The sequence below is a fragment of the Athene cunicularia genome (genome assembly GCF_003259725.1).
Source record: "Athene cunicularia isolate RWA chromosome 21 unlocalized genomic scaffold, athCun1 chr21_part1, whole genome shotgun sequence".
Taxonomy (NCBI): domain Eukaryota; kingdom Metazoa; phylum Chordata; class Aves; order Strigiformes; family Strigidae; genus Athene; species Athene cunicularia.
The window spans coordinates 3890108-3905107 of NW_020799127.1; the positions used below are offsets into that span (position 1 = coordinate 3890108).

The following is a 15000-nucleotide window of genomic DNA, read 5'->3' on the forward strand; positions in this document are numbered from 1 at the left end:
TCCCATATCTATCCAAAGGGCATTTGGAGGTGACACCCGATGCACTGTCCCCCTTGCAGCCAGCTCTGACTGGAGCCATCGGGCTGCCGCTGGCTCTTGGCTTTAGGAACAGGGCACTCCTGCCACCGGAGTTGGCCCTACCTGACAGCCCTCTGTACTATAAAAAAACTTTCCTCGTCTGCCTCTGCTGCCTTCTCCTGATGGGATTATGGACACAAAATTGGCAAAATGCTGGGGTGTCCAGGGCATTCAGATACAGAGCTCTCCTCCCTATCAGCAGGTCTCCTGGTCTCCAAGTCTTGGTAGTAATGGCCCAGCTACATGATCTGAGCAGAAGAAAGTGGTGTCCAGGTGCAGAAAGATCAAAGGGTTCAGTGGTGGTCATCTTCTCCCCAGTGCATGACCTGCCCGGCTCACTGCATCTTACCAGGCTGTCATCTCCTTCATGGAGAGGTCAGGGAGCAATGCGTGATGCTTTCCACTTGGCAGGATGGAAATCGCGTGGGCTGGCCCCTCAGAGCCTGTCTTCTCTGCTGAATCAGCCTGGCTATCAGCACCAGGGCCTGAACCTTCTCCAGCTGGCTGGCCCCAGTGACAGTCACACTGCACAAGCCGTTGGGAAGTGCCACCTGGGGACTGGAGGCCTCTCCAGAGGCTCTTTGAGCTGCAGGGCGATTCCTTCTCATCTGGCTGCAGGAGTCTCTGCCTCTCCCCAGCTCCCTGGAGAGGATCTGTAGGAAGCTCCTGGAAATTGCATGCACACACTGTCTGTGCTGTGCACCGGTGACTTACTGGCCCATCGCTGTAGCCGGCACATCTGTGCCGAGAGCATCCGGGGCAGGCGAGAGCCTCCCATGGGTGGACAGTGAGGACAGGGGCTGGGGCAGCTCCCAAGTGCAGGAGGTCACTGGGGCCCCAGTGTAAAGGGCTCAGCAGGTATTTGAAATGAGTCCAAACTAAACTGCAGCTTCAGTCCCAGTATTTTCTCTTCCTTGACTCTGCAGTTGCTCTAAAAATCAAAATACTTCCCCCTAAAGACCCCGCCTTCCCATGAAAGTGCGTCTCCCTCCCTGTCCGCCCTGGTCATATTGATCCGGCACCACAGACGGTGACTGTAGCTTGAGTTGCCAAGTAGGGCAGATCGATAGAGACTTGATATGGGATTTTTGGCAGCTGGGACATCCATTTGTCCCTCCTCCCCTCCCACCATCCCTCCAGGAAACTGCCAGTGTCACAGTGAAAGCAGGTGGAACAAAGCCCTGTCCTTATGCTTTCCTCTCACCTTGTCCTTCCCTGTCCTCCGTTCTGCAGCCACCGGGACCAGAGGCCTCTGCGGGAGCGTGTGCGAGGCTGCAGAGAACACACAGCACGTGCGGGGCTGGAGCGGTCCCTTCCCCTGCGCTGGCTCCGCTGGCCCCTCTCTGCTGCTCACCCTTTGCAAGTTCACCCTTTTGTATAGGGCAATCCCATGGGTCATGCCAGCGTCCCCGAGAACAGGATTTGGCCTTTATCGTTTGCACAGCCCTTTTATTTAACAAAGGCTTCTTCCCTGCCTGGATCCAAAGTAACCCCCCACTGCCCTTCTTCCCTGCTGTCATCAGTGCTGCTGTCATCTTTCTGCAGATGGGGAAAGCAAGGCACGGTGACAAGAAGTGACTTCTTGAAGGCCAGAGAGAGAGTAAGCCCCGGAGCTGGGGTTAGGGCCCACATTTCTGGGTGTCCTTCGCCAGCACTCAGCCCGTTGGCCAGGGGCCTGGGACACTGCTGCTTCCCCACTCATGAGGCTTCCCAGGGTGCCCAGTCTGTGGGTCCAAAAGCTCTGGGCTTGTCTCCAGCATGAACTGGGGGCAGAGGGGAGCAGTGGGGAGGAGAGGGGTGCTGTGCAGGCAGCTTCCCCTGCTCCATCATGTCAGCAGAGAGTGGTTAGCTCTGCTGTAAGATGTCCTTAACCCTTGCCAACCCTCCTGGCTACCGAACCTCTGACAGGTGCCGAGCGCCGCGCACAGTGAAGTTAATGAAATGAGTATTTCGGGGAGGGGGGGAGGGAGGCTCTGTACGGCACCCTGGGGCCCTGGGTTTATTAATGGTGACCTGCCATTAAAGACTAAAGTGCTAACCTGGTCATATTTAGCAGCTTTCAATGGTATCCCAGTGGCCTCCGCCTGCAATATCAACTCCTGCCTTCCCCCCGCAGCCCCAGGCCGGCAGGAGCTGACTCCAGTGTTTCTCTGCTACGATGAGTCTGGTGGGCAGCACTAAGAAGTCTCTGCGCTGCTGCTGCCAGACAGATTTCCACCCCCTCCTGCTGCTCCGAGCAGTTTCCCCCACTTACTGCCAGGTCTTGCCAGGGAGTGCTTGGAAGAGAGGACCAAATCGTTGTATCTTCGTGATCTTCTTTTACTCAGACAGAGCCTGGGGGTCACTAGGAGAGGGAGACGTGCCAGTACGAAGCTTGCAGGATTTGGCCATGAAGGAGAGGCATACTCAGGCTCTGCAAAGAGCTTCCATAGAGCGATCCGAGAAGGCACTGGCAGATTATCCCTCTGAGGTGGCAGGCTGGGAAACAAGGCAGCAGCTCTGCCAGACCTGATTAAAACAGGACTTGAGGCAACAGCTTCAGGTCAGAGCAGGAGAGTTGCTCTCACTGCTACTGTCCCTCTTGCTCTGGTCCGTGAGGGACTTGGAAAACCCAAGCATGGGGGAATGTCCCTGAGGGGACAACAGCAGTTGGATATTGCAGTGACAGGCACTTTAGAAAGCTGCTGGGGGTTGCTGCTGCTGCTGGTCCAGGCAGGGATCAGTGTTAGCAGAAGAAAAAAAAGCCCCAGAGTATCCTCGAAGCTAATTTTGCTCTTGATGCCTCCCTAGAAGCAAGATCCTGCTGTGCTCTGTGTGCCAACTGAGATTATTGCCTTTCCTGATCACTTCTTCCTGGATTAAAAACTCAGCACAGAGTATTTTGCCACGTGTTATTCCAGGATACCCACTAGAAGGTCCATGTGGTGCAGACCCTGGCAGAGGAGTGGGGAAATCACGGGGCATCTCCAACTTGGGCTGCTCCTGCTGCTTGAGACAGGAGGTGGGAGTGTGCCTGCCCCCTCACACCTCTCTTTTGCCTGGGGTGAAGGCATGAAGAGCGAGGCTGTAAGGGATTTTCCTCTCTCCAGCAAGCCCCATAAGCCACAGATCCCTCGTCCTCACAACCCTGCCCTTCATGTGGGCACGTTTGTCAGCGTGGGCTTCAGGCCATTCCCCAGCAGAGCCAGCGAGGGCAGGAGCCTTGTTCCAGTGGAGAGCTCCAGCCCTCGCAGCCTCCCAACAGGACGAGTGCCGGTTTGGCAGCCAGGCTGGGGGCAATCCTCGCTCTCTCGTTTGGCTCTGTGCCCCAGCTGATCCGGAGCCAGGTTTTGCTGTAATCCCTACATCCTGTTGCAGGTCCTTAATCAGCTGGAGCCAGCCTGGAAAAAAACCAAAAACCCAAACCCCAAACTGTTGTGGTTAAAGCTCCCCACTCCCCAGTGGTGGGGAGGAGTGTGGAGCAGCCTTCCAGGGCACCAGGTGGGAGGCTGGAAGGGCCAGGAAGGATTGCAGCTCCCTTGCTAGGGATGGAAGCAGAGGCGAGGGTAAGTGTGTGTTTCTGCTGGGGGTCTCAACAGGACCCACTCATTGCCCTGCAGAGGGGATGGGTCTGGGCTTGAGGCATTGATTCCTCCTGTTCTCCCACCGCCAGCACAGCTAGAGATGCCACCCCTTCAGCCCCTGCTGGGCAGGCTTGAAAACTCTCTGGGTTGTTGTTGAGTTGTTTTTTTTCCCGTTTAATGCATAGAATAACACTGATGGGTCTGAACAGCTCCAGCCAGGCGACGAGGGGAAAGAATAACAAGCTCCTGAATGTCAGGCGAAATTATGGGCCATTGCTATTTAGGGTGAGTCTGGTGGATTTAGGGCCTCTCTGTTCTATTGTCCCAGCTGCTCTGAGCATTGGAGCAGGCGAGACACAAGTCGGGAATTTTATTGCAGAGCATGTGCAGGGGAAGGCCGGTTCTGAGCGTTTCCGGAGTTGAACATCAGTGGTGGGGGATAGGGGACATTTTCTCTTGGAAAGTTGGTGAGATGTGATACAGGGAGGAGGTAGAAGGCTGGAAGTCTTGGAGAAGTGGTCATCCAGCAGAGAAGAGAGCCCCTTTGCTTCTTTCTCTTTGTCAGGATTTAGATGCATATGTTCATCAAATTCCCCAAGTCCGTGTAGGGCTGGTCTCCATCCATCCATCCATCCATCCATCCATCCATCCATCCATCCATCCATCCATCCATCCATCCATCCACCCACCAGACCTTGGCTAGCTGGCCTGCTGCCACTCTCTGCAGGAGCTTCCCTTGGCAGACCCTGCTGGTCTCCCTCTGCACCACGTGAGCACACGGCTGCTCAGCCCCTCATCATCTTGCCCGTCTCTTGTGAAGCATTCAGGGAGGTAGTTTGTATGAAAGACAGTGCATAAATGTGTGCGTTGAATGGGGATTAGGGGTTTCGGTGCGTTCTGTTTGATTGCTTTTGGCTGGCGCTTGTGATGCGGGCTGGCACCGTGCTCACACGGCCTGCCAGGTATTGGGGGGAAGGGCCCAGACAGACAAACAGCATAAGAGGACACAGAAAGGATGAAGAAGGTGTTACACACCATGATAGAAGGTGAGTCGTCCATGGGAAAGTGAAGTCTGCACGAGTCCTGAACAGGGTGTATCCTAAGCTTCCAGATTTTGGCAAATACATTATGTCCCATGCCAGGGTGGGGAGGAGTTGCAAAGAGTAAGAAAGCCGTTCTTGCCCGCCGGTCTTCAGAGGCGTGAGGCTCGGCAGGGTGAATTCTTTGCTTCTTTGGGGCTCTTTTCATTTGACCGGATTAAAAAGCCTATTTGAGTTTCTTAAACCATTTAATCTAAAATCCCCAGGTAGATACGCCATTGGATTCAGTTTTAAGCTTATAAACAAAATAGGTCTGTGTTTGTCTCTTCTTTATTTTGTTCTAAAGAAGCAAGGGTTTGACCTGTCCTTGTTGGAGCTGGGGGGTAGTTGGGTTTCTTGTGCTTATGAATCTCCTTGAGCTTCCCTAAGGGTGGGAAAGTGTGGAGATCAGGGTGCTGGTGTGACCTTCCTGCAGCTCCAGGTTGGGTGTGCGTGTGCCCTGGGTGGGAGGAGGGAGCTGGGGCCAAGTTCTGCTCTCTGGCTGACATGACCGAGTCGGTTCCCTGGGCTCGGTACCTACACGGAGTGCTGAGCATATGCAAAATCCCATTAAGACTGTTGCTCTTCAAGTAGTGTGGGGAGATGGAAAAGGAGGAGACCACAGGAAATTGGAGAAAATGGGAGGAAAGCATACTGCAGTGTGATCTGCTGGAGTGGCCTGGATAATTCTTTCCAGTTCCCGCAGTCCTTTGAGAGGAGCTAGTTCTCCTTCTCTGCTCCCAGCGTGCCCAGCTCCTCCCAGGGTTTCCTCCTGTGCCCGTGCTCTCCACCCACTTGGGGTTCTTGTCTTCTTTCCAGCTCTGTTTGGCTTTATTGCTGCCACTCCCTGCACTTCTGAGGAGGTTTCATGGACATGAGACTAGTTGGGACTGCTCTCAGGTCAGCCCAGAACGGGACAGTTCATGATTTGTGTTCACAGGAGAGAAGTGCTAATGATGCCTACAGGAGCTGCAGGAATGTCACAGCTCCATGGTCCACAGTGTCATGTTTCTGACAGTGACTAGTGCCAGATGCTCTGAAGGAAGGTACCAAACCCCACAGCAGGCAGATGTAAAATGATCTGCCCCTGTGTCCCCTCAATGTCCTTCCCATGTGTCCGGCGGAGACCAGCTCAAGTTAGTGATGCCTACATGCCTGTGTGGGATGGCAGTGGCAGTGCTCGGTCCAGCCCTGGCAGGAGAGGTGTCCCTGCGGCCAGCAGCTGTGGCAGTAAGTCCAGCAGAAAGGAGGCCATCAGCCGTCCCAGCTCCCTCATGCACCAGCGTGGCCGTAGGAATACCATGAGGGCAGGCTGTCCTCGCCTCTTGTGGTCTTTGCTGTCAGCAGAGAGGCCTCCTGTGTCCAGGGCTCTCAAGGAGATGCTTTATGAAAGGGGATGGTGGGAACAAGACTGTATCCTTCTCCCACCCCCCTTTTCCCAAAGAACTGGAGACAGACAGAGGGACAGGCATCTGTCCGATGGCAGCTTGAATAGGAGGGAGCCCTGTTGGCTTTGCCGAGGGAGCCTCTTTCTATATGGAAATGAAGAATTTAGGCTAATGGAGCTCAACCATCTCTAATTTTGCGATGGCAGGAGGATTTTGATTGAAAGTAATTAAGCAAGCTAGCTGTAAAATTAATTAAAGCAAAAGGGGGGGATTTTTTTATTGGATTGGATAGCGATATAGCGGCTGTCAAATGGGGGACGGATGGGGGTGACCTGAATTCTCTGCCCTCCCTCCTCCCACTCGGGACGTTTATGTCACTTTAATCTCCTTACAGCGGCTGGTGTGCATTTGTTTGAAATAATCAAGGAAATATGGTCAGAAATTGTCAGCTTTCAGATCTAATTTACCTGACAGCCCTGCGCAGACCAGTAAGCCTCTGTGTGCGTGTGTGAGAGTGTGTGTGTGTGTGTGTGGTGTATGCGACTGTGTGGTCATGGAGGACTCCTTGTCTCCCTTCTCCCCCCTTTTTCTTCATTCTGTCTTCTCTTGATTCCTAGCAAAAATATTTCTGACACATCTGGGACCACCCAGCTCGAAGGAAAAAAAAATAAGTTTGAGAATTTTCCTGCAGTCCCTTCTCTACCCCCACCTTCCCATCACTGCCTCCTCCCAACCTGCTGCCTCATCCTTGCACCATAACCAGCTTTAGGGTTTAGGCAATATAGGATTAGGGGAGGTGGCTGTAATTCTTTATTCCAGATGGCTGGCAACTGCTAAACCCACTGTCACAAGTACTGGGTTATAAAAATACTTAAATTAGGCCCTTTGTTTCAGCCCATGTCCCTGCCAAGCAGCTCTCCCAGTGTCCTGCCGGTGGGGGACTCTGAGTCAAGACTATAATGATGCTGGGGAGAGGCTTTGCTGGACTTGCACCTGTCTGGATTCCCTTGCTCAGCTCCATCTGCTTCCTTTTGCCTTTAGCACTTAAAGAGAGATCCTGCAGTAAGAGCTAGGCACGACTATACGTGTGTGTTCACTTAGCAGGTGAAGGTCCTCATCCAGGGGCACGTGAAGGCTGCAGCTCTCATACATCTTACTGAGGGGTGCACACACTCTTGACAGAGATCCAGGTTCCCCCCTCCAGACCTAACCCTGCAAGTGTCCGGTGACCTGAGCAAAATGTACTGGAAACTGAGGAGGGAGGACAACTGCTGTAGGGTCAGCGTTTCTTCAGAGCTGCCCTGGTGCCTCACATCTGTCTTGCTAGGTTGGCTCTTAGAGTAATTATTTATTATTTATTATTGTTCATTAAGTGCTGACAGAGTTGGGGCTTTTGTTTGTTTTGTTTGGGTCTCCATTTAGAGGCCTTCACTGAGGCAGACTTCAGTGCCAAGACCTCAGGCGCTTTTACAATTACAGCCCATGATCCTATTGTATTGTTTATGTAATGACTCTCAATCCCGAGGGATTCTGCAGCCTTTCTTAGACCCGAGCACCCAGCACCTGGCAGGGAGAGTGCAGGGCAAGTGCTGGCCCCTGGTGCCAAGGAAAATCTCTGGGCTTTACGTGCTAGGGGATCATTAATACGTAGATGGATCAGGGTGGGCCTTGCTGCAAGGATCCACATGCAGGGAGGGTGATTAAGCTGCTTCAGAAGGAGAAGCAGATGATTCATCCCTGCCACAGTCTGTGTGGATGTGGGCTGTCTTGGTGGCTCAGACCTGATGCTCTGGCTGTTGGGTGTCCACAGCTTGCCAGTCTGTCTCCAGTACAATGAGCTGAGTGACTGGTCTTCGTGGGCCAGCTTATGTGGCCAGTCCCCTGAGTGTCCCAGAGCACCCCAAGCCATCTCAGCACAGGGACTGACACTTTCGCCCTGTCCAGAAGGTGTGTGGAGGGTACCTCACCAGCTCTGTACTCTGCTGGAAATGGGTAGGGCGTGGTCTAGTCCATGACCAGGCGCGTGTGGCTATGCTGAGGTGGGTGATGAGCTCATCACCATGATTCCCGGGTTTATTTCCAGCTTTGCCACTGATTTGCTTTGTATCTGTAGCCATGCGAATGCATAGCTTTGTGCCAGTGCTTCCTCATCAGTATAATGGGTATAATTAGGCTTCCCTGATTGAAGATAGCACCAAACGCTTAGTGTGCTGGCACATTTTTTTCTTTTGTTTAAAAAGCCTTTCCAAAAAAAGGAGGTAAGACCCAATTTTAGAGTGCTGGTTCCCATATTGTATTTCAAATATATGCAGATTAAAATCTCTGACAATATCAAACCCTTTCCTTGTAGGTCTGTTGTGAAGTGTTGGCTTCCCATAAACTTAGCAGAAGCAGAGTTATGTGAAGACTAAGTGCTTCTGAGTGCTCAGTTTCCTCTGTATTCAGCAAAATACAGGGACTGCAGGATGTGGCACTGCTGATCTTCTGTGTTAATTACAAATATAACAGAATGTAATAGCAAGAATACTCTAAATAGTTTCATGGCCTGTTAACCAAAAGAGAGCTTGAGTTCTGGGATGTGGACCAGGCTGCCGCTGATAATGGTATCTAGAGTCAGTGGTGTCTGGAAGAAGGGTCATACTGTGCTGGCTGCTCCTATTTCCTTCTGTAGATTGCAAGACCAGATGATTAAGAGTGCATTAGATAATTTTCTAACATAACATTCCCTACAGGCAGTTACTGGCATTGCTGTAGAGGCATCCTGAACGACGTGTTGGAAAAGGAAGCGCACAGGACAGTCTTTCTGCATTGTGAAAATGTTTGAGACCCCCATGCAAAGCTGTGCTCTGTTCTGACTCCAAGTCTCCTCAGACATGGCCGAGGAAAATGCACGTGAGTGCTGACCTGGGGGTTCTGTTTGCACCTACTTATACCTGTTCAACACATCTCCCCTCTCAAGCACTGCCAGTCTCGCTGCTTATGAGTCTGGAGACCCTGACTCCAGCACAGCTGGGAGTAGGAAAACATCCTGTACTTGGGCGAATGGGATGAAAAGTTCAGATTTGGGTGGCGCGTCTTTTTCTCTCAGTTTGATGTGAGTGGCAGTGGAAAGGCATAAGCTCAGTTCTGCTGTCACTGATGTGGTGTCAGCTGGGAAAAATCATTCTTCTGAGCTCAGCAGAATGACATTAGCATAAGAGCAGTCAGAGAGGGATCGAGCCCAGCGGGTCTGGAAGAGGAGGGCTGAGGCACTGGGCTGAGGGTGTCTGGGATATCTGACATGTTGTTTTTGCTTGCTTGTGCTCCGGACTGGAGATGAGCCACTCATCCTCAGTCTGTGGGGCAGGAGAGTACTTCAGAAAGCAGACTGGCAGCTCAGCTCACATCAGGTCAGAGAAACCTTGGGAAAGTGCACAGAGATCTCCAGGAGTGAGACACGGCAGAGACACCCCTTTCCTGGGGGAGGCAGTTAAAAGCTGTGGAGCTGCTGACTCTCACACAGCATCTTGCTCCAGCACCAAATTTTGGCTGCTGTTCTTGTGCATCCAGGTGGCTTGGGGCAGTGAAGGGAAGAAAAAGCCAGAGCCAGCGGCTTAGCTGATCAGAGGGGTTCAGGCAGAGGCTGCCCTGCCTGACTTGCAGTGGATTCAGGGGCTTTCTGTAGAAACTGTCTCCAAGGGCAAGTCTGAACAAGCCAGTTACTCTTAATTTCCCATGGAGGTAGAAAAGCCACTGAGAAAATAAAAATGTCACAATAGAAGGTTTGGGGGTAGGAGGGCATAGTGTTACTGGCCAAACAGGACTGTGTTTGATGATGGATCTGTCATCCCATTTACCTCCCTGGCAGTGGGACCCAAGGACCTCATGAGGACTCAGGACAGGCATTTGTGGAGACCTCCCGAGTGGTGCAGCGGAGTGCTAAATGGGGTGCAGGGCAGCAAGGGAGGCACGGAAAGGCATGTGTTACGCTTGCAACTCATCTGCTGGGGCCCAGTTAAAATACAGGAGTAAGGGAAAAGGGCGTCAGTATGCCTCCCACCCTTTCCCTTCCCCCTTCCGTCCATCTCACATCCTCCCTGGAGCACCATGCAAGTTAATCAATTTACACCAGAATGCAGTAAAATCAGAGGTTGCCAAGATCTTGGTTTCATTAATTCTGAACCCTGATATGCCAGCCTCCTGCTCTGGCACTCATTTGCAGGGCTGTCACTTCTAGCACAGGCTCACCTCACAGCTTATTAAACCAGCACCTTTGAAACCTAGGCTGAATTCATAGGATCATAGAACTGTTTAGGTTGGAAAAGACCTTTAAGATCATCAGGTCCAACCATTAACCTGGCACTGCCCAGTCCACCACTGAGCCATGTCCCTAAGCACCATGTCTTTTAAATACCTCAGGGATGGTGTCTCAACCCCTTCCCTGGGCAGCCTGTTCCAGTGCTTGGCACCCCTTTTGGTGGAGAAATTTTTCCTAATATCCGATCTAAACCTCTCCCAGTGCAACTTCAGGCCTTTTCCTCTTGTCCTGTCACTTGTTCCTTGGGAAAAGAGACCAACACCCACCTCGCTACAGCCTCCTTTCAAGTAGTTGCAGAGAGCAGTAAGGTCTACGCTCAGCCTCCTTTTCTCCAGACTAAACCCCCCCAAGTTCCCTCAGCTGCTCCTCACAGGGCTTGTGCTCTAGAGCCTTCACCAGCCTCATTTGGATGCACTCCAGCACCTCAGTTTCTTTCTTGTAGTGAGGGGCCCAAAGCTGAACCCAGTATTTGAGGTGCAGCCCCACCAGTGCTGAGTACAGGGGGACAATTGCTTCCTTAGTCCTGCTGGCCACACTATTTCTGATGCAAGCCAGGATGCTGTTGGCCTTCCTGGCCACCTGCGCACACTGCTGGCTCACACTTCAGATTCATAACATCTTGATTCCCCAAGTCTCTCAGTGCCCCAGTGCCTAGAAAACAGCTTATAAAAAATCACCGTTGGTAGTTGCCTGGGAAGTCACATTTTTAATGCTTTCCTTCAGCTCTTGGGAGTTGACCTCTCTTCTTTCCCAGACCACAGAGTAAGTCATGACCATCTCTGCTATTTACTCCAGAGAACTTGAAAATGTTCCTGTAGGGCCAGTCTGCCCTCAGGAAAGACAGTGGATCCCAGTCACAGTTGTCTTTGGGGGAAGAAGTTCAGTGTGAGGCTGAGGATTAACGGTTCAAAGGCAGTGATTCCCCATCCTGGGGCAGGAGCTGCCCACAGGGAGCCAGCAGGGACCCTCGACCCACCGCTGCGCTTTCAGTGTCCACAATTCCCTCTCCTCGGTGGTGTCAGGAGGTGGCTTCTCCTCCTGGCCCTGGTGGAAGAGCAGCCGGAGAGAGCAAAGGCTGGGAAATGTGTTGCTCAGCAAGTGTGCCTGGGTGTCTCCACAGGGACTCAATGGTGTTTGTTGGTGGGAGGGCAGAAGTAGCAGAGTAGCCAAGATGCCTCATCAATATTTGTGGCTTTTTTCAAGTTGGTGGGTATTTGTCAGTAAGTGACAGTGTTGAGCTGCATACCACTCTGCTGCTGGAAGTAGAATGAGACCTGTTGACTTTGAGGAGCTTGGAATGTGTCTTTGCCCTGCAGTGCCAGTATAGTGGCTGCTCAAACAAGCTAGTTAGTTCACCATTGAGAAGCAGAAGCCGGAGTCCTCCTTACTAGTGAGGGAACTGATGGGAGCAGTCAACTTCATGGACTGCTCTAAAGCCAAGCCTGTGGCATTTGGAGTACATTTTCATTGTGGGATGAGTTTACAGGACCGGTGTGTGACTCTGGGCTGGCAGTTAACCTCCTGGGGGTATGACCAGGTACGCTGGGTCTGAGTATCCTCACTTGGGTGACTGTACTGGTGCCATACTGGGACTTCTGGGGGCATCTCCAGTGGTTGTTCACAGAGCTGCTGCAGGCTCTGTCAGTGGCAGAGTTTGGGAGAATTTTCCTCCTCCTGCACCCCAGCAGGGAAGGGAAGGGAGGCTGTGGGCAGGCTGGGAGCAGCTGGTGCTGGATGGTCTCCACGTGAGTCCTCACAGCAGTGGGGCAGCTCCCCAGCCCCAGTGAGGGCCACACAGCTCCCAGGCTGGGCCAGCCAGCCCAGGGTGCAAAGTACCAGACTTGGGGGAGGGCTTTGGGAGAGGGCTCAAGGCAGCACTCCCTGAGTTCACTCTGCACAGGAGATACACCCTTACGGAGCTGTCTTTTTATTTGCAAACTGAGCAGTTGTACTGGAAGAGATTTAGCAAACATGGGACTGCACAATGCTATGTGTACTGAGTCACACATCAGGGCTAGAGCCAACTAGCACTGTGAGCTACTGAGGCAAACATTTGAGAATAGTTACAATAGGCACCAAAAATATCTTCAAATGAGATCTTTCTGCATTGCTGCATGTTGGGTAACAGGGAGGGCTGACAACCCAAGCTTAAACTCTACCCACATGCTCTAGAGCTCATCCTGAGCAAGACAGGCAACCGGGATGGAAACAACAGAGGAAGAGCAGTTCTGCTCCTATAAAGGGAGGCCTGATTAAGCCAATTTCACATAGATTGGAAAAGTTCTGCTCTGGCGGAAGAGATGAAGTTGTGGTCCTGCCTAGAGAGTTAGGCTCTAGTATCTGGCCCTGCGGTCCTGGCTCTACTGCATTTCAGAAGGGAATGACCCCAGAATTACTAATACACTGTTGGTTCTGCAGCTCAGAGCTCCCTGCACCTGCACAGGGCCAGGGCAGGATCGGTCCCTACAAGATGTCTTGTCTGGTTTTATAGCTCCCAAGCAAGGGGGGCTGCTCTTGGGGTCTGTTGTAGAAGGTCTCCCTGTCACAAGATTTTTCTCAGGGGTTTGCTCTGGGGTTGCTGCTTCTTCTCTGTCCCTCTCAAAGTAAAGAAGCTACTTCCTCAAAGCCCAGGACGGGTTTCAGAGACACAATTCCTCACACTCAGATCCTGGGGACTTGTCCAGGCCATCTCAGCAGAATCAAGCAGGCGGCGGAGGCTCTCGGTGCTGTCTGGCATGTGCTTGCACAGACTGAGTGCAGGGCTGGTAGCGATTGCTGAATCCAAGTCAGCCTCCTGCCAGGTGACCCTTCAGCATCCTCTTCCCCATCACCCCGTGCCCTTCCCTCGTGTCCTGCTGCTCTCTGCACCCTTGTGCTGGGGCTGGGATCGCACCTCGGCCTCTCCACGGCCCCTTCCTAGCTTGGAGCACACCAGCTCTCCCACTGGTTTTGCAGCCGCTTTTTCTGCCAGCACAGGGCACTGAAAAGTGCTGGCACTGCCAAAAACCCTGTGTGCACTACGACTCCCCAAACATCCCTTTATTTTTATTGTTCTGTTAATTACTGTTTAAACTTTAATAAGTCACTTCGTCAGGAGGGGGGACCTGCAGTGAGGTTTCTGTGCAAACACTGGGCCCGGCAGTGACTCTAGTGTAACATAACCCTTTATACAATGTGGGAATGTTTAGACTGTAACAGAAACTTGTTATTTTAATGACAGTTAAAGGGGGAAAAAAAAGAAAGGAGCGAATGAAAAAGGGAAGCAAGTTTGTTGGGGAAATGGCTCATCTCAATCTCTCTGTCTGGCCTCTTTTCTCTTGGCTTTAATGATAGCTGGATAAGGAGGCTTTATGGCTTCTGTTGAGGCAAGTCTTGTTCCCAGAGATGCCCTATACAAGGCAGTATGTGGTCCCCTCTGTTCTGCGGGGTAAGGCTAACGGCAGAGAGATGCTGATGGAAGCAGCATGGCTTGATTTTGCTCAGAGGCAGCAGCAGATGCCTAAAGCCAATTTGAGCTCAGTCTAATTATTCTGACCCACACAAGAGACTTTCCCCTTCTATTCAGAGCTTCTTCCACTGTTTAAGTTTTTAAGTAGCTATGCTGAAACAGATGTTGGCACAGCATAGGTAAGAGGGTCCAACATCTCATGGCAAAATGGACCTTGAAGCTAAAAAATGCTGCCTTATTTCGACTGGTCGCCACCCAAAAGGAGGAACCATTATGGACAACTGAGAGAGGGAAAAGATGAGAGAACCTGGCTCATACTCTCAGCAGTGGGAGGACAGGGGGTTCACAGGCACTCTCGATTTTGGGTTGTGACTATTGATACCTGTATTGCTTTGAGGTAGTGGAGGGTGTCTGTGCAGTGGCTGATGTCCCTGCATCACAGCACTGAAGTCACCTCCAGGTTTGGCTTGGCTATATTTAGCACTCACTATAGACAAGACCATATAGAGCGATATATATGATCTGAAAACCTTCAACTCCTGCTGACCTCTCTGCTGCTGCAGTGAAATCCCCAAAATCTGGGTGAGGAATGATGCAAGAGCGGGAGAAGGGAGAGCTCCCACCTTTTCCCTGACAGGTTTCCTGTTTCCCCCTTCCCAGGTTGGTCACTGGTGCCCTGGGCAGCACAGCTTTCCCTGCCAGCGGCGGGGGAAGAGGGGTGTGAAGAGCATATGGGGATGCGGGCTGGGGAAAAAGAGGTTTGGCAGGAGATGTTGAGGAGGAGGGGGCTGGGATGGTGTTGGGAACTTGAGGAAAGAAGAAGGGAGAGGAAGAGCATGCCAAGGCTGAGGCTGGCAACTGGGATGGCAAGGGGGACACAAAGGGCAAGACTTTGGAGGGGAGGTGGGTGTGGGGTGTGAGGAGGATTTCTCTGGAAGCAGAACCTTTCATAGCACCAAGAACCTTCCTCAGGTGCCAGCTCACTGCCAGGAGCCCTGTTCCTCTGTGCAGACCCTCTCTCCTCTTTGCTGAGCTTCTGACCAAAACAGGCTCCTGGGGGACTTATACTCCGTAGAGCTTTTTGGTGAGGGTGAACGTAGGGTGGGGCGGGAGGGGATGAAATCACAGGCCTCTGGGGACTCTGCTT

General features: G+C 52.2%; 1 protein-coding gene across 5 annotated transcripts in view; it reads left to right on the forward strand.

Moving 5' to 3' along the window:
- CASZ1 (castor zinc finger 1) overlaps positions 1–15000 on the forward strand; it is a 167558-nt gene that overhangs the window by 90599 nt on the left and 61959 nt on the right. For 3 of the 5 annotated variants that reach the window (XM_026862865.1, XM_026862863.1, XM_026862866.1), the window contains exon 1: positions 8841–9000. The exons of 1 other annotated variant lie outside the window; for it this stretch is intronic. In XM_026862865.1, coding sequence (XP_026718666.1) covers positions 8982–9000 — 19 coding nt within the window. In that variant the 5' untranslated portion in view covers positions 8841–8981. Of the gene's footprint in view, positions 1–8752; positions 9001–15000 lie in introns of those variants that run through there. One more of the 5 variants, XM_026862862.1, reaches the window with a different exon arrangement.